This window comes from Idiotropiscis lumnitzeri, chromosome 18 (genome assembly GCF_059441095.1).
Source record: "Idiotropiscis lumnitzeri isolate Australia: NSW breed Sydney's pygmy pipehorse chromosome 18, RoL_Ilum_1.0, whole genome shotgun sequence".
Taxonomy (NCBI): domain Eukaryota; kingdom Metazoa; phylum Chordata; class Actinopteri; order Syngnathiformes; family Syngnathidae; genus Idiotropiscis; species Idiotropiscis lumnitzeri.
Genome location: NC_142408.1, coordinates 2577567 through 2604993, shown reverse-complemented (window position 1 = coordinate 2604993; position 27427 = coordinate 2577567). Strand labels below are relative to the sequence as shown.

The window sequence follows — 27427 nt, the reverse complement described above, 5'->3', positions numbered from 1 at the left end:
CCGCTTTCCCCTCTTCACTTCAACCATTACACCCATAAAATTGCTCCCCGTGAAAAAAAAAAAAAAAGTGTAGTTTGGTACAAACTAGCTGGCTTTAGCTCGCATGGGCTTAGCGAGGATGCGCTAAAAAAAAAAACAAAAAAAAAAAACAATGCACTAGTCCACTTTTTTTTATTGATAGACAATATGCTAACGCTATAATCTGCAATATGCTAATTAAAAAATTTTTGAAAATTATACCTGAGGCTGAAACATAACCTGCTTGTGGTTTTTTTTACCTTTGGTGAAACGTATATTTAAGGCATGATTTTATTTTCATGCCTTTTCTATGCTTTCACCCCCCCCCCCGCACTTTTCGTTCCTGCTGCCCGTCGTTTGGCAGCTTGCAGCCATTCAAAGAACCAATTATCCAATAAATGCAGCATAATGACGTTGTTTCGCTGCTGCGCTATTACTGACAGCCCAAGATTTACTTTCAGAAACTTTGAAACAAATAATAACCATTCGAAAGAATAATCGCACCTAGTCCTCGTAAACATGAATCAAATGTCGTAATTCTGCTTCACGATCTTGCGTTAAACGTGATAAAAAAAACGATGAAAAACGACTGGGTTAGTGTGTATTTTTAAGCGCGTCCTCGGTTGTCAGAGACAGGTGTCGGACAGGTGTCTTAAATGAATGGAACCGCATTGCCATATATTTGAAATCATCTTAAAATTCATTTGGGGGAAAAAAGAAAATCCTTGTCATGGAGTTGCAGCTTTGGACTTCGAGCAAAATCGCATCAGTAAAAAAGTTGTCTCGTCCACGGAGTAGATCACGGACCATCAGATAACACGGCCTCGGACAAAACGGTCTCAGTCGGAAATTATACAATATGATCCGACTTTATTTACATAGAGCATTTCCCAACAGCTGGAGCGCTTTCCATATGGTGTCATATATATTAGCGGGAAATTAGAACACAAATTAGAACACAGAAGCGATAAAAACCAGATGAGCAGCAGATTAATGACAGTCTCGTGTTGAGTCAAAAGTTTAAGAATAAAAATGCGTTTTAAAAGTGGACAGAGAGGTGGCTTGCCTAATATTTCATGTGAGGTCATTCCATAGGGAAGGACCGGCAACAGAAAAGGCACGATCCCGAACGAGGCGGCATTTGGTCCGCAGACCTGAGGCAGCGGGCAAGTGCGTCGGGGTGTTTGAAGACAAACAGAAGTATCTTAAAGCAAACTCCGAAGTGGTTATGTGATCCGTCTTCCGAGTTCCAGTTCGAAGACGAGCGGCAGTATTTTAGACCCGCTGGAGATGCTTGATGGAGGACCGGCTGACTCCAACATAAAGTATCACCCTACGTCCTATAATGTGCCACGTTTGCACTCGATCCAAATGCTGAGAGAAATGAAGCCGCTGTGTTTCGTTCATATTCCAAATGTTTGCCTCGACCGGCAAATATTTGCGTTGAAATTGGCCCGTAAATCTAAACCGCAGTACCGCAAAGCCCGAAAACCAGCTGTGGCGTTCTAATGCAGCTGCCTGCGCCGCACTCCTCTGTTGTCCTCGTGAAAAGTGATAGCTAGTTATTTGCTTGCACGGTCAGTCCTCATTATTCGTCCGCTTCCGCCAATGCGCACAAACGCGGCTTAACGTTAAGCGACATTCTCGACAAGCTCCCATGAAGCCGTTTAATCCGCCACATCCAAACTGTTTCGCTTCAAACTGTTGTCAACGGTGTTTAATGTCTTAAACATTTCCACTTGAATGGATGTCTAGAAAATGAAATGAAAACCTGACATTGTACCGTACGTGCTCCCCGTTCCGATTTGTCCGTTCTCAACTTTTGCATATTTGGTCCGATCGAGGCCAAATCGCATTACGCAACAAACAAACAATCTCTGGACTTGAAGAAAACTTCTCGAAGCGGTCTGTTCAAACGCTGTGTTCACACCTGGCCAAACAAACCACACCAAGGGGTTGCGTGAACCAGAGACCAGTTCAGCCAAACTAAACAAAACATCTGGAAAACACCCTTCGACTTTTTTTTTTTTAGCTTCGCAAGGTGCTTGGATTTTGACGCGCATGTGACGATCTGACGCGTCGATTTTGATCGATGGCATTGTTACGCTACAAAACGTGAACTTTATTGTGGCTTCTGTTCGAAAAGTCTTTTCAAGGCTCCACTGTCAGTTGATAGGAATTTTCTCTCATCGGCTCGTGTGGGGAGCAAGGCTGGCCCCCTAAGATGATCGAATCGTTGGAGGTCAGGGGGATCAGTCACAACAAAATGGGGAGAAGTCTTTCATCCGCCGCCGCCCACATGGCGGATGTCGTGCCGTTATGTCTGCCGGGTCAGTCTCATTTGCATAAACGTGCGAATTCAACACGACAATGTGCCACAGATAATTTGGGTGGAAAACGACATGAAGCGCCCGTTAGTGTTGGGGTCCGTGCGGAAAAGTGGTTTTGAATCGTCACCGGTGATTTAGAGTCGCTTGTTGTCCTGGATAAATCATTTTCTTATACCTTTTTTGTTTTAGAAGCAAAAGTCTGAAGGTAGCAGCAATAAATCTTGACTGCAGGGCACAGCTGTATTTTCAGGAAAACAGGCGCTCCGCTCTCCGTTTCCGCAATAAACTGCTTCCTGAATGGGTGTTTAACCTGTAGAGTTGGATTCTTTTGGTCTGTGGTATCGCGCCAAGTTTTGAATTCAACATAAATGCACACAATATAACAAAAGTAAATCATACCAGATTTTGTGGGAAAGGAATATATATATTTTTTTTACAGAGATAAGCTAAGATAAGGTCTTGTTAGAGGACTCCCGAATAACTCAAAATAAATTTTTGTTAAGGTCCAAATGCTCAAGGTATGTTTCCAATATCTTAGTTATGGTGAGCAATAGCTTTTTTTTCTTTTTTTTTTTTTTTTTAATGACGTAGGACTGCGCCCTTAAAACAGACAAATCTCAGCCAGCAAAATGTATTAAAGGGGAAGTCAACCCCCACAATGTATTTTTTTTCAATAATAGGTTCTATGCGTTAAGGGGGCGGCCATTTTGTCACTTCTAAGACATCCCGTTTCTCAGGGCTTAGGTAACGACTCATCATAGCTCACCTGTTTTTGAAGCTAAGCCATGATTGGTCGTTATCTGAGCCCCGAACAACTGTTGTCATTTTCAGTCAACAGAAGTGACAAAATGGCCGCCCCCTGAGATGGCTAAAAATGGGTGGATTTTCTGCTTATCTCATATTCCGCAAACGCAAAATGAATCAGAATGCCCCGTTTCGACGAGCTGGCCTGCATAGAACATATCCTTCCAAAGGAAATTTTTGGCTCGACTTCCCCTTTAAGACACTTATAACCAGTTTTGAATTGTGCAAAACTCGCCTGCTTGATTCCCGTTTAATGTAAAATGAAGGACTTTGTGAAAGTATTGTTAAAAAGTTCTCTATTCTTAGCAATTCCCTCTGCCTGGACTAACGGCAACTCCTAAAATCCAAATTATGCACAGTCACTCGTGTAGGATATTTACCAACATAGTTAGCAACATGCGAAGGCGCGTGTATGACGGCGGCTGTGAGCAGCATGTGCGCAGACGCTCTCATTTGGCAGCCTGTCCACAAGAATGTAACCTGAGACCTACGCACACACTCACAGACATTCCCATAGTACCTCACTCTCTCACACACACACACACACACAGACACACACAGATGTGAGCCTTTTGTCTGCCTTGGACCTTTTTTTTTTTTCGCCTCTCCTCCCCCTCAGTCGTTGCAGGTGTTCATCATGAGGCAATAAAACAAGTAGTGACTGTTCTCCGTCCGTACTGTGGGCCAGACTCGCAGGGCTGCGGAGACCCGGCCCAGCCCTGCTCCACATTTGCACCGTCCTTTCTCATCTTGGCGCTCTGCACGCGTGTGTGTGTATGTTTAAGTGGGGGGGGGGGATCTAAATGTAGAAAAAGTCCCCTGATTGCAAATATTGGTTTTTATTTATCTCTTTATTTTTTTACAAATGTGCGCTACTATTCCTTTTGAATTTCATAAATGTGATGATACAATTCCAATTGTAAAGTCAAATTATACCAGCGATCACTTTGAACTTGTCTTCATTGGCGCCAATTCCAGCTCACACCGGGTGAGACACTGGACTGGTGGTCGGTCAAACGAAGGGCACAAATCGACGGCCATTTACACTCACATGCGACAATTTCAGTCACAATGTCTTCAATTCCTTATATAACATACCGCGCGTCTTTTAGATATATGGGAAGAAGTTCTGAAGAACCCGAAGAAAATTAGAAACACTTTTGGCTGCATTTTTTTTTTTTTTTGCAAAATTATGTTTTCAGTGAGCTTCTTGTTTGGCACATTTAGTTTGTGTGCAACAACAACAGATAGATGGCACGTTTCGTTGCGCTTTTTGACGTTTCAGTCCGCTTGCTTCGGGGCCACGATAGTGCAAGTGACCCAGCATACATCAATAAATCAATGAAACTTGAAGCTCCAGAACTCATATTGACAAACCGACTGGCTGGAATCGTTTTCGTCAAGTCAGACTTGTTGCCGTGTGACGTAAAAAAAAAAAAACACCTCACCTGGCCTATCTTTCAGGAGAACCAATCGTAGAAATCAGTGGATTATTGTGGAAGGTGTTTTTTTTTTTTTTTGTCCATCCAGAAGAGATGCAACACGATGGTACCATCTGTTGTGGTAATAAATGTGGCAAGACTGCATGCTCGTTTCCTTACGCTTTTTGGATTCATTCCTGTCCACCGGAATCATCACAAAGCCGTCGACGGAGCGATGAGATGCATAGGATCTTGTTGGGGTATGAAATAGAAAAGGCTAACCCACTGTAAATATATGGTTATAGATTCCCCCCCCCCCTTTCTATGTAGACAAGCGATGTGGCTCATATTGCCTCAGATGCTCTTGCCTGGAATATTGACTTCGCTTGGACTCTTCTGAACGTCATCAATGGAAGTAATGAGATTGAGGGAATATTTCGGCTGTCTCTTCCCGTAACGGTATTGCACCGGGCCGCCTTTAGCTACTCATAGGCGAATACAAACATTTTGACAGCATAGAAAACTTGTTGCTAATTTGAGGAAATGTTTTCACAACAATACCCCAAAATGTATTTTTCCGTTCTTGAATCAGTTTTCTGTCACTGCTTATCCCGTTTTGGTTTGTGGCGAAACTGGAACTTATCCCAGCTGGCTTGAGGTGAAAGGCACTTCTAGACGGGTCATCTGTCAATCATGACAAGCATTCACAGTCTAATTCACGCCGTCACTGAGTGGGAACTGCACCCGTGCTAAATGAACCGCTACGCCATCAGTAACATACCGCCATGCCAATGCCAATTGAAAATGATTTTTCTTTTTTTTTTTTCTCTCTCTCGGGCCCTTAGACCCGTCAACTCGTTCCCATACCTCTTCCCGATATGTGCTTACGGCATAAACGGGTTGAATATTTATACGTAAGTGTTACGTTCAATTTAGGTGTGTAGAGTTTCAGTCAGTTCAATCAACTGTTTGCTGACAAGGATACAGGAAATTGTCCTTAGTCGACTAGTTAGTTGACTAGATTTAGCTCATTTGCTTTTCATACTTAATCGTATTAGCTCATATCAGGCCTTGATGGTAAATTCAGTGTTCTGATTAACTCATTCACTACCAACACAGTTAAAAAAAAAAAAAGGGTCATCTTGGACGTCTTTAGCCGTCAATGGCAGTAAATGAGTTGACATGTCACGTTTGATTCTGGGCTTTTACCTCTTTGTCATTTTTCCGGCTATCCATGACATTGTTTTTTTTTTTTGAATTTTTGCATACGACGTAGCTTGTTAAAGACCATTCAGAAATGATATTCATGCTCGGAAGCGTGACGACGGCATTAGAAAGATGACTCTATTTTTGATTTTTTTTCCCTGACGAATGGAATCATCAGCCAATTAGGAACCAAGCCTGGTCAAGAACCTGTATCACTGCGTCTGTGTTAATATCAATCTATTTTTATTGTTAATTACTGAGAGACCAACACAGATGTTGCTGTGATCTGGTATTCTCTCCTTGCCACAGGTCTTGAATGAGACTTTTTCGGTCTCCATCCAGCTGGCTCGTGGCTGATTTTGACTCATCACATAAGCAACGGAGAGTAACCAGCTGTTTCAAATAGCCGTATTTATCACAAGGCTTGGAAAGCAGACAGCTGTAACTCAACCAAAAGCTCGAAAAATGACGGCAAACTGAAACTCGCTGTCGGATTTTCGAATAAAGGGAGGGAATCCGCTTTTCTCGCGAATGATCTCCGTTTGTTCGGCACGAGTTCTGCAGCGTGCGCATCACAATTAAGTGACTAAGTTGCTGTTTCATTTCTAAAGTCCGTATTGATTTGGTTCATATTTAGATCCTAGAAAAAATCCTATTTGTCATGTTCGGGATTTTCCCTCAAATGTCTTTGAGCTTGGCTGGCTGCTTGTTTTCTTTGAATCCGTCTTATACAGTAAACGCTAATATGCCGTTTGTTAAGTTTGTCCACGTTTGTGGTGATCTGGCATGAATGCGGTTATTGTTCTCCAAGGTCATTTGCACTTTGTTGTGTGCGGGCTTTGCGTGTTTGTTGCAGCGCGTACGTCGTATTAAGGTTCTCGGAATAGTAACAACGTCATATGTGAAGCGGCAAGTTCTGCTCTCTGTTCATGTAATGACCTCCGTTATGGAGCACGACAGCCATACACACGCGCACACACGCACGCACGTTTTATTTGCGTCACTGTGGAGGATATTCTGTTCATTTCTTCAAAATAGCTGCAATAACTAGCGTTAACCAAAATATCCAAAAATCTTATCCTAAAAAATGAAAATATTCCCTCAAATTAAAATAGTAGCTTGAATTTAATGCATCTATGACAAGCTTTCATTATTAAAAAAAAAAAAAAAAATCACAGCAATCAAGAATTACAGCACATTAAGCCTCTTGACTGTGTCATGTTAAAAAAAAAAAAAAAGAAATCCTGTTTGAGGGGGCGGTCCTGTCTCAAGCAAATTTGCCAAAGCTCAACCAACCCCCTCTACTGTGGGATGTACCAACAAGTGTGTGGGGTTCCGTTCCCTTCATTAAGGGTGTTGCAATTGGTTACCTTGAGTTGGAAGCAAAAAAAAAAAAAAAAAAAAAAAGAAGTGAGTCCCGAGAAAGAAAGTAAATCGTCAGCAGTCATTGTTTTCTTCACACGATATTTCACAATATTTCTCACACGTGTCGGGCTATCATATGGATCAGTCAATCCGTACGTGGGGTGGAATGAACCTGTACAGAACTCTTCAAATTAAATGTGTGTGAGTGTGTGAATTGGGAATTACCCCGTCACTGAGGCCAAACAACACACACACACCCCCACCCCCACACACCCCAATGCGTTGAGATCGAGTAGCCGAGCTCCACCTACTTCATGCCCTGACATGCATTTTGTGGTTTTCAAAGGGGAAGCCTTCACTTTAGTGTTTGCCAGTGTGCACGTGTGTATGGTGGGTGTGGGCGTTTTCTTGAGATCAATGAACTTATGGAGTGCTGCAGTTTTTGACCCCCCACACACACACACACACACACGCACACGCAGTGGTGCCTGTTCTTAGTCAAGTGACACACTCTGCCCTTCTGACATCTGGTCACTGAAACCTCTGGGCGCCTTGTGGTGCCGTGCATGCGTGCGTGTTCGGTGTAATAGTCTTCATTGATGCGATCGATGCTTTGCAATTGTGAGCAGAATTCCCGTATTTCACAGAACTCCTTCTCAAACTTCACTGATGATGATTTTGATTTGCTACTTGGGAAGGTGCAAATGGATGGAGTTCTGATTGGTTGGTTGGTGGATAGCCTGAAAGTGTCAGGAGGTTGGCGTAGCAAGTTTTTGGCGCGGTGGTGAACTGGTTAGCACGTCCGCCTCAAAGTTCAGAGGTGCAGGGTTTGATCCCCGACTCCGGCCATACTGTTTGTATTTTTTTTTTTTATATTGCTAATTGCTGTCATACTTGTGAACAACTTCATATTGATTTTCGCTCGACATGTCGTGGTTGATTGTGATTGACGGCATCCTTTCTGGGGTCTAGTCTGACTTTCAGATTCGGCTCCCATCAGTGAGGATATGTGGGACATTACCTTGAGGCAATCTTTGATAAACCACAGTATTTAGAAAATAAAACAATAACAAGTTTGATTAATTTTATTTTTTTCAAGTTCGGCGGGCCGGATTAAAACGTTTACGGGCCGCATGTGGCCCCCGAGCCGTAGTTTGCCCACACCTGGTTTTAGGGGCGGCTCTTTTTTTTTTTTTTTTTACTCTATTTTGCCACACTCGCTTCAAGATGCGATTATAAAAATAATTAAAAATTGTATTAATTCTACGCCAGCTACAGAATGTTTAATCGTCTATTCAATAATAATCGTATCCTCATAATTTCAAGTCCTTCCCTGCTGAAGTAGATTTCACTTGAACAACAACAAAAAAAGCAACTGACTTAAGTGCCCGTGAAGTCGATACCGTTCAGCTTCAGTTGCTTTTCGCAAAGTCCCATGGGGTCTTTTTGGTGGCTTTTAAGGGGACTTGCTGAGCAAACAGGAACAACTCCGTTTTTAGATCTGTCATAGGTTTCATTCTGCTCTTTGCCCGTACGCGCACATAATGCGCTCGAAGCAACGGGGATACCGTGGGCAGGTGCCTGTCATTATTTTCTCGTAAGTTTACACCAGCTGCAACCTCCTCTTCTTGAGGTGATGACAGAAAGGCTGGCCAAGTGGAGGGAGACAAGGACAAAAAAAAGCAAGAGTGAAGGGAGGAGGTGCGGTTAGGGAGATGAAAAAGTAAATAAGGAATAAAAGTGAAGGACTTTGGGAGTCGGAGGGAGGAACGTCGAATTTTTGGGCGAAAGGCGGCGTACGCCCTTGACTGGTTGTGGCTCGCAAGAAGAAAGTTTGAGATCACTTTTACATTGATGTCATTTTATTCCAGGCTTTGATTTGGTAAGTCAAGTCCTAATTTACAAATAAAATCACAATTTTACATATTTGCACATTTTTTTTCCATTGTCAATAAATATCTAAAGTATATAAAACCCTAAAATTAAAAATCTAAATCATTTTGAAGCCAACTAAGCTTTCTGAACTGGTTTTAATTTCAATTGAATGTGGAGTGAATGTAAACATAAAAGCTAACATAACCATAAAAATACTGCTTCTTTCCACTGTTTTAATTAGTTTAATATTTTTTTTTTTTGTAAAACCTATGGAATAAAATGCCAGTATGCCCCGGTTCGCTCTCTCAGGTTGTATTATGCCATTCGCTTTGTGTCCTCCTCGTTGTCCAATGCGTGTCCAGAAGTAGATTTCACACGTTGAGTCTCATTGGACCCATCATGGGCGCATCCGTGTTGAAAATGTTGCCATCAAAGTGAAATATATCAAAATGAGTATTTTTCAGTTCAAATGTGTTTTTCCAAGCTAAATGAATGAACTCATTCACTACCAGCCGTGTAAAAAAAAAAAGGATCTTTGACGTCTTTAGCCGTCAATGGCAGTTAATGAGTTAATTATAATAATCACGCATGTAAATTTAAAGAAGCTTTCCTTTTTAGGATCAACTTTACACAAAATGATTTAGTAGCATAAGTTTTTTTTTCTTTATTGCTTACCGTAGGTTGATTCCACGAGACCGCGGTGTACGCAAATGAGTATTCCTTGTTTACAAAATGGGTTTCTATATGAATGGAAGCATTTCTTTCCACAATATTTTGGAATAGAATGACATAAGTTGTTGTGTTTTGGGCCACGTTGTAAAAGTAGGACATGCAAAAGGCGTGGATTGTCATGGATTGTGGTCCAGCTGCAATAGCTTACGTGACTCTCTTTGTTGTAAATCTTGGCAAGAAAAGAAGACATCTTCCGCACTTCGCAGTAGCACTCTTAAAATCTATTCAAGTCAACCGCAGATTAACTTGAAAGGACCTGGAGTTTGACAGCATTTTCAATGAACCGGCGATTCCATTTCTTTTTTCAGTGAGATGTTCCGTGAAAAGAAAACTCGTTTGTAGTCTGTCACGGAGGAATTTGTAACATGAGGAGGTTTGCAGGGGTCTGTGAAGAGTGACAGGTCTGAGCGTGATTTTTTTTTTTTTTTTTTTTTTGAATTTGCGGAGCCTCAACAACAGGTAGGATTTATCGTTGCTTTCAGTGTTTTAAGAGAACACCACATGGTCATACCATAAAAATCGTACAAGGCTGGTTCGTCTTAATCCGTGAATGCAACGCGAGTTGCGGCCTTTTATCGATGTTAGGACCTTCGGCAAAAAATAAATAAGAAATAAATAAATAAAACCAACAAGTCTGGAGAAACCGAGAGAATGCCTGCAGGCGCTATCTCTGTGTGCGTCGCGATTTGTTGCCTTGTGTGAGTGTGTGTGTGTTGCGGTGCTGACTTTGAGTGGGTGTGTTTGGCTGTTAGGGTGTGTGTGTGTGTGTGTGTGTCAAGAAGGTTGTTTGTCACTGACTGTCAAACTGCGCGTGCAAGTATGTGCGCATTGGTGAGTGTGTGTTAGTCCCTACAACCTTGCACCCATGCAGACATGCTAACTCGTTAGCGGCTTCTCACTCCTCGTTTCCAGAAAAGGAGGTGCCATCCAGGTGGCGATATCCCACGATGAACATCTTCCCAGTCTGTAATAACGGCCGCCGTCGGTAACGACCACGTCACGCGGATTTAACATTTCAACGATTTTTTTGGGGGATTTTTTTTTTTTGCATTGATCGCACACTATCGCTCCTGAAAAAAAAAATCGCAGCAATTATTTAATTTTAAGTTACTACTGTCTATTGATTTTAGAAATGAAAAATTTTATTTATTTTTATCGCCTTTTTTAAAGTACTTCACATAACCACAGTTGACAAATAGCATTTAGCGTAATTTTTGGACTATAAGGCGCACCCGAATATAAGCCGTTGCAACTCTTTTTTGGGGAAAAAAAACAAAAAAACAATATACAAGCCACACCAGGCAGTTTTTCATGTTGAAAAAAATTGTTTTCTGCATGTACAGAATGATTTTGTGCTGTGAATGCACATAAAGGTACCCAAACAGATTGTTAAACCCTTTTAACACGGCAACAACTTTGCCAATTAAAACGGAACAGACCCAAGAGAAAAAAATAAATACAATTATTTAGTGTATTTTCTGAACGAAAGAGCGCCCCTAGTGGTGAAAGAAAAATCAACAGAAAAGCCGCACCTTTGTATTAGCCGCATGGTGCAAAATCGTGGAAAGAAAGTAGCAGTTTATAGTCCGGAAAATCCGATAATTATTTGCAATGCTGCCAGGCGTAAACATTTTGGATTGCGAGCATGCTCATATACACGTTTTCCTTTTTTTGGAGGGTGCACTGGAGTAGGAGAAGCTTTGCCTTTTCCCCCCGCCCAAAAAACATCAACTGACTCAAACCTCCTCGGCGTCGATAATCACTAATGTTGCTCCTTTTTCATTTGAAACACAGCAACAAAAGTTTTTCAACAATTTGTCTTGCGTTACGACAACTTCAACTTCTTATAATGATCATGATGATGACAATACTTGACATTTATTTCCACATTCTGCCGCTACGTGCGAGACACTCCGTGGGAGGAAGCTGAGTCTTGTTTCTTCGTTTGGAGTGACTGCGCGACTGATTTCTCGGTAAATGGCTATTAATGCTGCGATGCTTTCGGTGATCTATTATTAGCAGTTTGGGCGCGAGCTGACGGAATTCACCTGAGCCCCACTCTCACTTCCTCGTCGCCTGCTCGCACCAACTAATGCTTCTGCTCCCCTTCCTGCGCAGGTGCATGTCAATGAATGTGTGTGAGAATTGCTCTTTATCTGATCCATCGCTCAGAGATTGCCTATTGATCCTCTCTTAGCGCATTTCCCGCACATTTAGAACGCCGGAGTCTGACGGGGTTTTTTTCTGTCCAAAGGGGACCTCATCAGGAATCGTTTCTAGTCAGTTAGTTTTTATTTCGATTTCAGTTTTGTTTTTTAAAAGTAGCTGCGTTTCATTGGTTTTCACTGCGGTTTTGTTAATGTTAAGGTTTAGTTAGTTTTAGTATTAGTTTTTGTTTTAACAAAATGATCTTTTACTTGTGTGCAACATTAGAAAAACATTTTATTTTTTTTAATATTTTGATAAAACAGGATAAAGTTTAACCGTTGCCAAACTTTGAATAAATGATAAATGCGGAGCTTACTACCGCTGCTAAAGTACGCACCCTGATTAATTAAAGCTTGGATGGATTATTTGCCACGTTGCCTACTTCTAAAGTGGATTTGTGATATATATATATATATATATATATATTTTTTTTTATTAATTAATTAATTAATCAATTTATTTTATTTATTTCTTTAGTTTCCGCTAACTAAATGAACCTCGGTTGGACGACACATGCACTGGTGACCTGTCAATTGCCGGGAACATGGAGAGATGACAACCATCCTCACGAACATTCAGACTTTTACTGAACGCACGCTGCCTGTGCGGACGTTAGGAGCATGAACGGTACGCTCGGAGTGACTTAACACCTGACATGGCCAGTTTCATATTTTTCTCTGAAAAGCAATTTCCAAGTTCTTCCACTAAAGGGAAATTGAAATTGTGTTTACCCAAGGCTGGCTCTAAAAGAGGGAAGGCAGTCTGTTGTCTCTCATGATGAGTGATGATGTTCGTGGTTGTTTGGGGCTTTTGATATAATGCCGCCTGTCACTGATGGAGACACTTTTATTTACAGCATATGCTATACATATTTACTTGTTGAGGGCTTTATTGTGTATTCTGCTCAAAACTCAGTCGCTTCATCTTCTACCTGCATGCAAACGCAAACTTGTCAAGCTAATATGGAGTTGTGCTTTTATTTTTTCATGTGACAAAGAGTTCAAGTGATTTGTTTATTGGAATACAAAGTTGTGTTAGTCGTCATTGTTGTCTGAAATATTTGAAAATACTTTTTTATTGATCAGACGACACACCAAGAAAATGTGTTTGGCATAAATGTTTAGATTTTCTTTAGCACTTAAGTCATTTTTTTTTTTTGCAAGCCATGACCGCTCTCTTTGATCTCACGTGCAACCGTCCTCTTCTGCACACCTTAGAGGAGCAATCTTCTTCTTTTCAGTCACAGTCAATCCAAATGTATCCTTCATTTCCACAAGGACTCCTCAAATACACTAAAACGATGACAATTTTCAGCAATTTAAAACAAAAAAATGCCGGTTTATCGTTCTAAACATTTGAGAAGTGTTCGTTGAAAGGAAGACAGTGAACAGAAAAATATCAAATCAAACCTTGGGCTGTTTTCTATTTTCCCTGGTAATTAACGGCAGATGTCAAGGTACGAATTTCTGAGCTTGTTTCACGCAGCCCGACTGTTTGCCGATTTACTTTGTGCACTTGTTGAAAGACCATTTTGCAGCCCCTCATCCAACCCTTGGACTTTCTCCAGTTTGGGAAAATGTCTCTTCTCCTCTGTCGTGCTATGATTAAGCCTTACTTATCCTTCTGTTTGCAGTTCCTCGGAGCTGGCAGGTGTCTATGAGATAGAGTTTTACAAAACCAACACGCACACACACACACCCCCCCACACACACACAAAAAAAAAACTCCTCAGAGGGAAAGAAGCCTTAATTGAATTGTCAAACACAAATCTACCCAGAGACCACTGCGCTCTCTCTCTCTCTCTCTCTCTCTCTCTCTCTCTCTCTCTCTCTCTCTCCTCTTCTCGGATTTACATTTTTTTTTTTGAGTTCACTCACTCATCCATAGTGTGTGGGAATTGGATGTGGCTGTGAAAACAACAACAACAACAAAAAAAACTATGGGTCAGTCCAATTGAAAAACGAAACTGCAACAGTAGCCTTCACCCAGACACAAGGAAGTGCATGACTCCTTCTTGTGACTTGTCATTTCACTGTACTTCTCATTAACTGTTTACATCTTTAGATCAAAAGATTGCGCCCGATCATAAATGTTCCGCTGAACAAAATGCGCATATAAGCATTGGCAACTTCTTTGTTTGTGAACATAACCCAAGCAAACGATTTTTATTTTACTAACTGGTTGTCATGTATTATTGTTCTGCATAGAACTTGCTTTGGCGCTCTGCTGTCATGTGTATTGTACTCGCAACTTTTAGAAGTTTGCGAACTCTGCTGCTTTTTAAGTCTCCGACAATTTAGCTTTTTTTTTTTTTTTTTAAGTTTCTTTTGTTCCTCTGGTGGTAATGGTGTGTAGAGATCTAAGCCACAGTTGGCTCGGCTTCACATGGTTTGTGTGGAGAGACGGTGGCGGGGGGGCGAAGGGGGGGTTGTCAAAGGAATCGGCTGGGCTTCTTATTCTTCATCCACTGCGGAGAGGCGAAAAATATAGAAAGAGAAGTGCTCTGCTATTATCAATATTAATCTCTCTTTTTGGAAAGGCATCTGTAGGCTATGAGTATTAAAAAAAAAAAAAAAACAACAACTCTGCTGATTCAAGAAAACCATATTTGAACTTGCTAATCTTTTTTTTTTCTCTACTTTTCCTGTCGCTCCCTCCCATTCTCTCGTTCCCTCTATGACTTCACAAGCTCCTCTCTCTATTCATTTAGTGTGCCATTAGCTCTCCAAGCTGTTGTTTGTTTTGCTACTTTAATGTGCTTTTTTTTTTTCCAAACAAAAAAGCGAGAAAACGAGCAACATAAAATGGCACGAGTAAAAAAAAAAAAAAAAAAAAAAAAACCATAACGTGTAGGTTCTGTGCGTGTGTTTCTGTGTCTGTTTGTGCACGTGTGTTTGCGCGTGCGTGTGTGTGAGAGGCCATTGGCACTAAACTTACTTGGGTCCAGATGTTCTAATTATAGAACAGCTCTGCTGCCTAATGACAGGAAACTCTGGCCCCTGTGTGTGTGCGTGTGTGTACAAGTGTATGAGCGTTTGCGTGCACGTGTGTGCGCGCGCGTGTGTGTATTTTTGTGTGTGGTTGTGCAGGATTGTATGGGTGCAGGGAATCAATGGGCATACTAACACATTGAATGTGCATCAGACAGAAGCGTTTATGCATTTCTGCTCATTAACCTCTTGAACCTGAACTTCCTCTTGAAATTCTTTTCTCACTACATATTTTGTTTAACATGTTTAAAACATGTTTGTTTTATATTAAATAAATTGATGCTCGAAAAAAAAAAAATATAAATAAAAAGAAAAAATATATATATATGTATATATATAAAAATAAATGAAATATATATATATATATATATATATATATATATATATATATATATATATATTATTTTTATTTTTATTAATTTTTATTTTTTTTATTTATTTTTATTTTAAGTAACTAGTAACAAAAATAAGAAAGCAAAGAATGACATTCTGAACTGTGCATTACGTCACTACATTTCTTTGGACACACACACACGCACACACACTCGGAGTGGGATTGTGGGTGTCAGACAGTTTAAGCGGCTTTAAAGAAGAAGATTCAAAGACGTAATCTGACTCTTAATTCTTACTGTCTCATCTTCTTGTGTGTTAGAGCTTGTGTGAGGGGAAGCGATAACCCAAGATGATAATATGAATGGGGTTCGGTCCAAGTACAAGAGGCTTGTGTTGAAATCCTTCAAACATGCTTGAAAATATTTCAACTCGCGTTTGGTGCGAATGCTGCTTTGCAGGCAGCGTGGTGGGTCTAGCGGCGGGCACGAGTACATGTTGGGAATCTTGGCCTTCGTGTGGAGTTTGCATGCTCTCTCCATGCGTCTGCTAATGTTTGCTTGGGCAAGCTGTGCAAATTGAATTTTTTTTTAGGGGGGCTCCCATTTTCATGCTTTGCACTTCATCACTTGGGTGCGACCTGTTCCATCCATTTGACTTCTTGTCAAAAATCGCGTCACCTTCGTGAGATGACGCCAAGTCATCTTGCTCCGTGTTCCGCCGCGCTTTCGGTTATTGTTACTACGACTTTTTGTGTGCTGTTTCTTCTTGAATTTATTGCCATATTCTGTTCACTTGAATTCCCAACACTTGCAAAATGAGAAGGAAAAGGTGGACTCGTGCAAATTTACGCCACGTCGGATGGAAACGGGCCGCAAACCTGTGATTGAGGACCACTGGTTTTTTAGTGTCGAACTTGTGGAGCACAGTTTTTGATGCCAAACTGAAACTTCAAATGAGAGCCTTTTTAATAAGAGAATTTACCGGAAAGTGTTAATGACAGAACCTAATTTGGTTTTAGTTTGGTTTTAGTTTTTTTTTCTCCTTTATCTCCAACCCAAAACTCACTCACAAACTAATTATTATACATTCTTACATGAACCTTTTTTTTTTTTTTTGGGTTCTCAGCAATGACATGGAGCGCAATGGTTTGGACTAAAGACCAGTATTTGTGTTTCCTCCGCAGTAGCACACAGAACACACATACGCACACACACACACTCGCTAACAGCATTAATAGGGGTCTGTTTTGTGTCAGGCGGGTCTTAATATGATCATTGTGTGAGACATGGAGCTGTCTGTCAGTCTAAGTTCATTAACTGATGATAGATCATCTACAACGTGTGTGTGTGTGTGTGTGTGTGTGTTTGCACGCACATGCGTGTGTTACCAATGGCAAGGGTGGGGAGTGGGGGAGAAAAAAAAAATCTCCATTTTTATTTTGCCATTTGTGAACCCCCCTCCTCCTCCTCCTCCTCTCTCGCGAGTGTAAATTATAGCCCTCAATCGGAGGCCTTATCAGGTGCAGGACACATGGACGCCGCCTTCTTACTGCCTCCTCCTCCACTTTTTTTAACTTCTGCTCACTTCTTCTCACCTCTTTTGCACTCCTCCTTCTGCTTCAATCTGCTTTGCAGTCCTCTCGATTTGCGCTGGTGAATGAAGCGCTCTCTCTAATTGTAGACCTCGCCATCCTCTTCAACATGGCTTCTGCTTGGAAATCCACCACCTCCCCACTCTCGACCTATCAAATGTCTTTCGCCGTTTGGTGAGATGCAGATAGGTGACGAGCGATAAACCGCTAATTCTGTCAAATGTCACACTCTTATTATTTGTCAGTTTATAGTTTCAGGCATTAGATCTGTTTTTGTAGTAGCACCGGTGGTTAGTGTCTGCCTCACTCTTGTGAGGTTCTGGATTCGAATGTCGGCGCTGAAGCTATTTTGTTGAGTTTGCAAGTTTGCATTGGTTGCATGTCAAGATCATTGAAGACCCCAAATTGTTATATAGGTGTGAATCTGTGTGTGAATGGTTGTTTGTCTCGATCAGGAATTTCCAATATGTACTCAAAGTAGCTCATCAGCGATTGGACATTGTGATTTCCCAGAAATGTTGTAGAGGGGCTCATTTGAACCATTGTAGAGATTTTTCGAAATAAAGTGTGGCTTAAATCATCGTTGATAATTATCGTAACAATTTAGTACAATCAATGTTTAACATTGATTGTTAGTACGGTAATACAACATTATTTATTAAATTTTTTTTTTTTTTTTTACAATGTTCTGTCTTGAAAATGGCCTCACAAGTGCATCTGCAATTAAATCCACACTTTTCCCTCCTTTGGCCATTGTCAACACGAGGACATAATATGACATGAAAGTGAAGAATATGATCAGAATTTCATCATTATGTTTGGCCAGCAGAGACGGCCTTGAAGGCCTTGACCGCCCACCACTGCTGTATTCAACCTAAACAATATTTCACAAGAGAACTCCCAAATCAAGTGTTTCAAATGAAAAAGGACCTTTTAGTTTTCCAAGGTTGTTTGCCCGCAAGTTCATTCCAGCATCATTCGCTTGTGGCTGGGAATCAAACCTGTGACCTCTCAGGCGAGAGGCTGACCTTTGCAATGCAGTGTGATGGCATCGGGGATTAGTGTTGTGTGCGAGGCTTAAAGGTCCATTACATTTCATAGAGACATTAAAGGCTCTGCAATCATAATCAATAATGTTTAATGACATGGAGAAAGGAGAGATGATGATTTACTCGGATGTCGTTGATTACACTCTTCGTCTGTACACAGAACGTACACACATGGCATGTCATGTGCGGTGTTTTTGAGTGTTAAGTCTAAAAGTCATTACGGTATATTGATTACGCCGGATTAATATACGGATGACCGCAACAGCCAAATGCTCCGGGGAATTTTCTTATCTTCTCATGAAAAAATGTTGCATTATATTTGAGCAATTTTTTCATTTCAATTAAAAAAAAACAAAAGTAAATGTATTTATATATATATATATATATATATATATATATATATATATATATATATATATATATATATTTTTTTTTTTTTTTTTTTTTAATTTGTGTTCAACTTTTTCTCTTTCTCTTTCACTTTGCCACAGATATGGAGGAGAGAACGAGCGCGGGCTCATGGGCGAGTGGAAGTCGTTCTTCGAAGGTGAAAAGAAAACTAAGAATAATGAAACCTGATCAACTGATGAATTGATTTATTTCGACTTTGTTTGCTGCGTGTCATAAAAATATCTCAACCCCAACGATCCCCATTCAAATAAAAGTCAAATAAAGGAAAATATGGATTTTGGAAAAAGTCATTAGCGAGCCGATTAGATTTAATGGGCACGAAATTTGCAACACTTTTTAATTATGGAATGAATCAATAAGAAGTTTGGCAATAATCAATTGCCCCCCTCTATCCCCCCCCCAAAGTTTCAACTTAAACTATAATCTCAGTTTTTTTTTTCCTCTCTTTATCCAGAGCTATGCCGAAGGATCTCAGTACATCACATCGCATGACAGCCTCTCACCTCCTTACGCCAACTCCAGGCTAACAGGTAGATGACCGACTGACTGGGTGTTCATATTTCAACGTTTTTCTTGCTTTTGATGCGCAAACGTTTATGATAGCGAGTGCAAATCGATAGCCAATGATTGATGTCCAATGGAGGAGTCAACTCCTCCTGCAAAGAGTTTCGCTCCTTCAGTGTACGCCCCCCCCCACCCCCCCTTTCGGCCTTGGCGTGTGGAAAACGCCAAGCCTCGTGTGCTCATTTACCCATGATGCACCATGCCTCTGGCCCTCGCGCTCCGATGTGGCGCCAGTTGTGAGCAAATGGCCACTGACACAGATAATCCGCCTCTCTTTTTCCCGCCTTCTCTTTCTCCTTGTCAATCGCTCTCTCTTCTCTCCTTCACACACTTTGAGCTTAATTACCTCCGAGTGGATTCATAAAATATGGACGATGTCAGGCCTCAGCCATCCATTTCTGCCATCGCTCTTTTTGCGCTTCGGTCTTGTTCGTGGTTTATGATCCCGTGTTGAAAATCTTGACTCGGCGAGCAGCGTTGTAAATTGCGCTTTCTGAACCCAGAAATGATTAATAAGTCGCCAAAGAACCTGTGGATTTATTTGTAGGGCCGTAATTGTAATTACTATGTTATTATTTGTATTATATTATTATTTATATGAATTATAATTAATTATACTTATAATATTCACAATATGGACGATTTCATGGCTCATTGTGGCTATAAAAACAAAACAAAATAAAATAAATGAATCAAATAATGAAAACGGATCACTCAAGCCAGGAATATTTTGGCCGAGACGTCCGAGAACTATAAACTTTTCGGTTTCCTGAAATGATCCATTGTGTGTGCGATGTGTTTTGACAGTGTTGTGATTATACCATGTCGCTGCGGCAGGGAAGGCGCACGAGTTAGAAATGGAAATATTGTATTGTTCATCTCGCACACGGGAACCTCAATTTACTTTGATAATGATAACGCTAAGAGACAGAGACAGCCACACACACAAACACACACACACACACACACACGCAGTTCCAACATGGCATAGAAAACATCCTCCTCACTTTCCACTCGTGACTGTTGTTTGGTTCGCCCGAATAACTTCATTGTAATATCAGATTGTCTTCGGAGTCTGTTGGCTTTTCTGTCCCTCTCTAACATACGCATAATCAAGCCCAACGTCAGGCACAATAGTATTTGTGCGTTGAGGTGTGCCTTCAAGAGGTGTGACTTAAGGAATGATGTAAGTCAGGTGTTAGCATCTGCTCCTTGTGAGTGCTCTCATTTTGTTTTGGTGTGTTTTGTTTTTCAAAACTGTTGATGAGGCCACCACAATACCTTCACTTTCCATCATTATCTGATGTTTGCTGGTTACTCAAATTTTGGCTTGTAGCACAAAGACGAATATTGGCCTAACGACGTTTTGTAACACAAAAATCTTTCAATTTTGCCGCTCATAAGTCAAGTTAAGCACTATTCCCGGTTTGAATGGCAGCATTTTGCTTAAAATAATATGAATAATTCTAAAGTGAACAAAAATGTTGAACGACGGATGAGTAATAACCAGTCATTTAATCTCTGTGTTATTACACGGTGATATATATGTCTTTTAAAAACCATTTACAAAATAAAACATCAACAAAGTTTATTCATTTAATTTATTTTCCAAGTTCGGCGGGCCGGATTAAAACATGTAACGGGCCGCATGTGGCCCCCGGGCCGCAGTTTGCCCACACCTGGTATAAGGAGACCTGTAAAGACAAACATGAACTCACACCAGCAACTCTTTCTCTTCCAAGATTATGGATGGAGTGCCTGCCTGGTCCAATTTAGCCCAAATTAAAAAAAAAAAATGCCGCAGAATTGAATCAATGAGTGTGAACGCTGCTCCTTCCTCTTGTTCTTTCTTTGCTTTCCCCACTCTAACCTTGTCTATCTTTCTTAACCCCCCCCATCAGATTAGAGTGATGTTATGCTCTAGATAATCAGCGAAGGGATTAGTGTCATCTCAGCGACCCTACTAGATTAATCTCCTGCTTTACACACCAGACACACACGCACACACACGCACACACGCAGAATCCGCAAGTGATCTCACACTCTAAAGGATGCGTTGAAATGTATCGACTCCTACGACGACGAAGCGGATGAACGTTTTTATTTTTCATTCTTGCCTATTATTGTGTGTGTGTGATTTTTGCGGCAACGTTTAAATTTGGTCATTTGAAGCCGTTTGTGTGCAAGTGGGACTTCGCGGGTTGAGCTGGTTCTTCTGCAGGGGTTGGATTTTGTACAATTTGCTTGTTTAGCAATTTGTCACGTGTGCATTTTTGCTCTTCATATTGCAAGCGTGTATGCGGTTGGTGTACCTTATATGTGAAGCGGCTCGAACAGGTGCACGCTACCACCACTAACTGCTGCCGACTTTGTGGCGGTTTCAGCTAAAGTGCACTTCTGTTGGCAACTTTAGTTATATCCTTCCAGGATTTCTGTATTGAACAGCATTCACCATTTTTTTTTTAGGGTTGATTCATAAGATTTATGTCCATTGCAGTTGCTTATAAAATTTGAATTACTTAACATTTAACATAAACGGGCCAATAAACGTCTTGTTGTGTGTATTCCTCATCCAAATATAAACGCAGCAATTAAAAAAAAAAAAAAAGTTTTGTAAATGATGTAATACATTCCATGTGTTTTGAATTAGCAATGACAGATTTACAGTACGTACTCAGCATTTGTGAATCCAACATTTCAAATACTCGACAACAAGTGCATTCAATGGGAATGACTATTTCCAACAGAAATCGTCGACTCTTTTCAAATACACCCCAAGAATGTTGCCAGCTCCGGAGCCTAAACTCGAATCCCGAGCTTAATATTTCTCTCACCAACACCTTCTATTCGAGCATAATACAAGTTCCTCCCTTTCAGACGCTTGGATGTTGTCTCCCATTTCTATCCGATGCATCCCATAGATAAACCCTAAAATGTCGAAAAGGTCAAGTATGATAAATCCGGACAACAATGTTGTCTAACGAGCACATGAAGGAGCCTGAAAGGGCAAAGCGTTGAAAAAGTCTGAGCCCGTTTGTTGATGTTGACTGCTTCCCCTTCCCCTTATTGTTTTGTTGAAATGCAGTGAGTCAGCCGCCTGTCTCACCTCTGTGTGACCTTATTAATGAGTGTTGAGCCATGAGGCCGGACCCCCTCTGCAGAGGTCACATCTGGACACTTTATATATAGAAATCTCGCTCTCTCTCTCTCCCTCAATTTACCCCCCCGGCTCAATTATCAATTCTATGCTATGTAGCTCTACTTTGGCCTCTTCTGTTTTCATTCGCCGGTGCCCGTGTCTCCTTGCAAAAGTGGCTCACCTGTCGCCATCTCTACCCCCGGCACACCTTACCTCAGCTGGGTATGGTGCCAAGGTCACGTTCCTGTCACTCCCTGCTGAGTCTGGGTCTTTATGCTCACAATGGTTGAAAGGAGGTCAGCGTGGTGAAAAAAATGGATGAGGAATGGGGATGCAAAAATAATTTCACCGTTGAGGTGTAAGGTGGGAGGATTGGAATTTGGAAAAAGACAACAAAGCAAATAAAAAAAACAACATGTTTTTCTTCACTGTAACTGTCGTTACCTGATATTTTTATTTATGTATTTATTTAATTAATTTTTTTATCATTTAATTATATTATTATTTAAGTGTTTATTTATTTAATAATTTGATTATTTAATTATTTAATTGATTCTTAAATTATTTAATGAATTATTTAATTATTTCTTTATTTATTTAATTATTTATGTATTTATTTATTTATTTATTCTTTTCTTCCTTAGTATTAGGTCATATCGGTCATATCTGGTTGCATTTGTGTCGTTGGTTTATTTTTGTTTCTTTATTTTATTTATTCTGCCTCGGCAAGCTGATGCGCCCTTGACTTTTTTTTTTTTTTCGTGCGACTCATTCTCACCGTACTAGTAGCACACAGTAACTAGAAAAAAAAAACAATTTAATCTGATTTTCTCTTTGTAGTCATGTTTTAGATCACTTTGGTAGTGACAAAAATTGTTCGTTTTATGTGTTAGTTACTCTGTGGCATCACTGATTAATTCAGTTTTGATGGTGCCTGACTGAAACGAAGCGACCGCGGTCTCACTCCCATGCTATTTTGAACATAGTCCCCATAAAAGTGGCTGTAGTGTATTAGGAAGGGGGCTGTGTCTCACATGGAAATTGTCAGTGTAATTGGATCTGACGTCCTAATCATAGGTCTCCTCAAGGCAGCAGGGCGGAGGGCGGAAATGTAAAACATCAGTTCATTGCGACGCACTTTGCAGTTCCTGACCCAAGAGGGAATCTGTCCTGGAATTTTTGGGGAACAACTGTTTTTACTTTCTTGAGGAGCTGTCCGACTGTCGGGTGAAAAACGAAACAACAAAAGAGCTCATTTGAGTATCGAGAAATGCTTTCATTTGAAATATTTTGCACGATGCCCCGCGATTGGTTTGTGACCATTCCAGGATGTGCCCCGCCTCCTCCTCGGCGTCAGCTGCGACCACTCTACCCACGACAAGTGGGGAGGAGCGGTTCTCCAAAATGGATGGATGATACAACGGAATAATTTTAGCCGAGTAGTTTTTGGTTTCACTGTATTATCCGCCTTCCTCCCTCAATTAAATTGTACAAAAGTCGAAATGTGAGTTTGAATTGTTGATTGTCCGTACGGTACGTACCGATGCAATCAACTGGTGACCGAAGGCGGCGTGATAGTTGGAGCTTTACAGAATAAAAGTAATCTCACACTCTTGGCCGAGGGAATTCATGCCTCTTTGCAAAGCGATAAAATGTTGCCGGTGTACCTAATGAAGTGTCCAGTGAGTGTACGCTCAATAAGATGCTACAAGACCGCTCTCGCTATTTCATCACGGCAACCGTGACCGATATAAACATTTGATCACGTCGCGTGCTTTTTAGGGAGCAAATTGGGCCAAATGAAAGTTCTTTTTGTATATTTACAGAGTCTGTCTCCCTGTCTGTCTGTCTTTCTTTCTGTCATCCATCCAGATGAGGCACCCCCGAGACCGAGCTAGGGTCATACATGTTACACTGTGTGTTTATGGCTGAGAGTTTTAGCTGCCTTGGTGTGTGTGTGTGCGTGTCCTTTATCTTTATCTATGCATGTCTGTGCTGTTATGTGAGTGTACAACGTGTGTGTCTCTGTGTGTGTGTGTCTGTGTGACAGACTGTGAAATGGTGCGTAGTAGCACCTGGGCCCTTCAGTGTTGATTGATCGGCCTGGTCATGTGGAAGAGTCCCATCTGGCCAGCCACGCTACAGTATGTGTGTGTACGTCGGTGTGTGTGTGTGTGTGTGTGTCGAGAGAGAGAAAGTGCTTGTTTGTGTGTAAGAGGTGACAGAGAAATATAGAGATGTGCAGCCTGAAACAGTATGTTTATTGTGAGCGTGAGCAGGCGAGGGAGAGAGAGAGAGAGAGACAGAGAGAGAGAGAGAGAGAGAGAGAGAGAGCTTTTCACTTATGAGCTTGGCTCCCAAAGGCCAAAGATGAACTTTATTTCATCATCTGAGCATTTACATTGCATGCCTCAAAGGAAAATATCCACTTTCTTAAGCCTGGACTCGTTTTTCTCACAGATGTGTTTGTATTGAGTTGTTTCTTCTTACATTGACGCCAGTGCTCTGCGTACAAATGACACCTGCACAAAGCCGTTTTCATAAAGGAAGGATTGTCTAACACCTTTAGTGTAAGTCATGCGCAAGTTAATGTAACGTCTCACGAATCGATTTTTGGTCAATGGCTTTTAATGCCTTACGGGGCAAGTATATATTAGTGCTGTCACGCGATTACAATTTTTGGGACTAATTGCAAAAATGTGCATATTTAATCGCAATTAATTCCAATTACAATTTTTTACTAAGTTAAGAACCGATATTTACTTGCGAAAAATCTTGGATTTCATGTGGAGTTAAGGCTTTAACGTTGAAGGACCTAATAAAAAAATTAATAATAATAATAATAATATATATATATATATATATATATATATATATCCATAAACTTTGCAAAAGTTACCTAAATTAACGCCCGCTCACGTCAAATCGTCATGAGTCACATTCATACATCAGCTTTAGCAGCGTGTCCCAAAATATGAAATGCTTCCTCACGGAGAGTCACTTCAAATTTTAATCGGATGAGCGAAATAAAACGCGACAGATCGACGAGAGACGAAAAAGAATAGTGCAGAGTGAAATGGAAAAATCAGAAAGGAAGACAGTGTTTATTTCCTGAAATGAAGCCAACTGATAATTAATGCTCTGACATCATGGTGCTCTAATTAAGCCTGGCATTCATTAAGCCAGGAGAAGGGGGGGCGGGGGGTGTTCGTTAGTGGGTTTTTTCTTGTTTTTTTTTTTTTTGGGAAAGGGGGATTTGTTAGGTCTTTGGTGATGCACTTTTTAAACAATAGAGTGCAACAAAAATGCGATGAGGCGAAATGGTCACGAGTACTATGAGGAGCTGTTGAAGGATCTTTATATTTCGAATCCACAGTGACTGATTGATTCACAATGATTCATTTTCCCAACAGAACCATACCATTTTTTTTTTTTTGTTTGACTTACCGCATCGTCATCATTTTGTCAGCCTGGCATTACCTTTGGGAGCGTGATATATGTCGAGCAAGGCAGATCAGTTAATTGCGCAACAAACACGATGATCCTCTTAATACACAACCAGTGATTTAGAAAAATCATGTTACACAAATAGGAAAAATATTTAGCCTTTCATGTCATGTTAGGGTTCATGCTTATTGAAAATTTCTAGCACCAAAATGAAAATTCATTTATTTCTTTGTATGAGAGTCATGTGAGTTGCACTTCTGCCTCAAGTCCAAAATTCTGAGTTCCAATCTTGTCTCAGGATTTTTATGAAGTTTGTTTGTCTATAAGTGTATTTGCCCTTTTTTTTTTAATTGTGATTGGCGTAAATTTTGAATGGTGTACGGTATATTTCCTTTGTGTGGAGGGAAGGCTGCGCCGCTGTGGGTGTCACAGCTCAATCATGGTCACTTCATGTCGCTCCTTCGAATCTCTGCGATGTGGGCCAAAGTAGGCACCTGGAATTATGGAGTGTAAGGGCTTGAGTTCCGGGTGAAAAACCGCGACAGTAAGTTTACGAGACAAGTGATAAAACGCTTTACATTAAAAGTAGTTTAGGGTTCCTATCCATTTTTTTGATCAGAGCATTTTCTGATAGCTAATTAGCCATGGAGGGCTAGCCATCGACAGCTGCATTCATCATCATAAAACGTAATAATTAATGACATTCCAACAAAGAAAAATATGCAAATGAGCTCCACTCATTAGCATTTTCATATTCAGATCCCATAATGCTTTTGCTGACAAGGTTGTAATTAATGAAAATTCATGTCTCTTAGCTGAGGCCTAGATTGGATCGCATTCATTCGCAATCCCCCAAACGAGGAGTGGAGAAAAACACGACGGGGATCACTGCCAAGTTTTTAGGGAGATAAGAGGGGGGGGTGAGGGGGGGCAGTCATATTGAGAGAGTGAGACAAGTGGAGAGTTAGACAGTCAGACAGACACAGCGAGAGGAGAAGAAGAGAATAAAATGGAGAAAGAGGAAGGCAGATGGCGCGAGATGAAAGGAAGACAGGCAGCGAGAAAGTGACGGATAAACAGAGAAGCAACTACAAAGAGAGACGGAGAGACAAAAAAAAAAAGAAAAATACAAAAAAAAGTCATAAAAAAAAGGAAGATGCAAAGGCAGACATGTGAAAAACTGGCTATTCGCTCACATTCTAATTATATACACTCAGCAGTCACAGTCCCACAAATGGATATTAAGTACACAGTCTTTGTAGAATTATTAAGAGTGAGTCTATTTTGTGATTTTAATTTGTGCATCTGTGCAGTGATCATAATTAGAGCCACTCATATTTATTTTATTTTTTTTGTTTCCGTCCTTTCATTCATCCATTTCCTAAACAGCGTCGGGTCACCGATGAGCTGGGTCTTATCCCAGCAGGCTTTTGCGTGAGGGCTGGGGTACCCCCTGGACTGGTAGCCAGTCACCTACAGTTCACAAACTGCCATTCACGCACGTATTCACACCACAGGACAATTTCATCGTCAAGCATGACAGCAAAAAATTTAAATATCGAATCTGACTTAAAGACAAACGCTGCGTGTGTGTGTGTGTGTGTGTGGTTCATGCACATAATCCTGACAGATACCAGTGTGGTATCATCGGTCCGTCACCTGCAACGCGGCTAATGGCGACACCTCACTCATGGCAAGCTGCTATCATCTCCTTTGTCAAACAATCCTTAAGAGACGTTTTTTCGATTAACGATTAATCGTCTTAAGGAACCCAAACATGACATATGACACGAATATACTTTTAAATGACTTGAGAATGTCCTTATCGAGGAAATGGCATTGTTTTCTAAAGACAGGAGCAGCAGTTTATTTCAAATGTGGCGACTTTGGGTTAAAAGTAGATAAAACAACGGGACGAGGGGTCGGGCGAGTCGTCATATTAAT

The 27427-nt window shown here is 40.8% G+C and overlaps 1 protein-coding gene across 6 annotated transcripts in view; it reads left to right on the top strand.

Moving 5' to 3' along the window:
* Positions 1–27427, top strand: part of tcf4 (transcription factor 4) — a 120824-nt gene that overhangs the window by 18283 nt on the left and 75114 nt on the right. For all 6 annotated transcript variants that reach the window (XM_088281004.1, XM_088281008.1, XM_088281005.1 and 3 more), the window contains 2 exons: positions 18414–18469; positions 18788–18863. In XM_088281004.1, coding sequence (XP_088137130.1) covers positions 18414–18469; positions 18788–18863 — 132 coding nt within the window. The remainder of the gene's footprint in view (positions 1–18413; positions 18470–18787; positions 18864–27427) is intronic.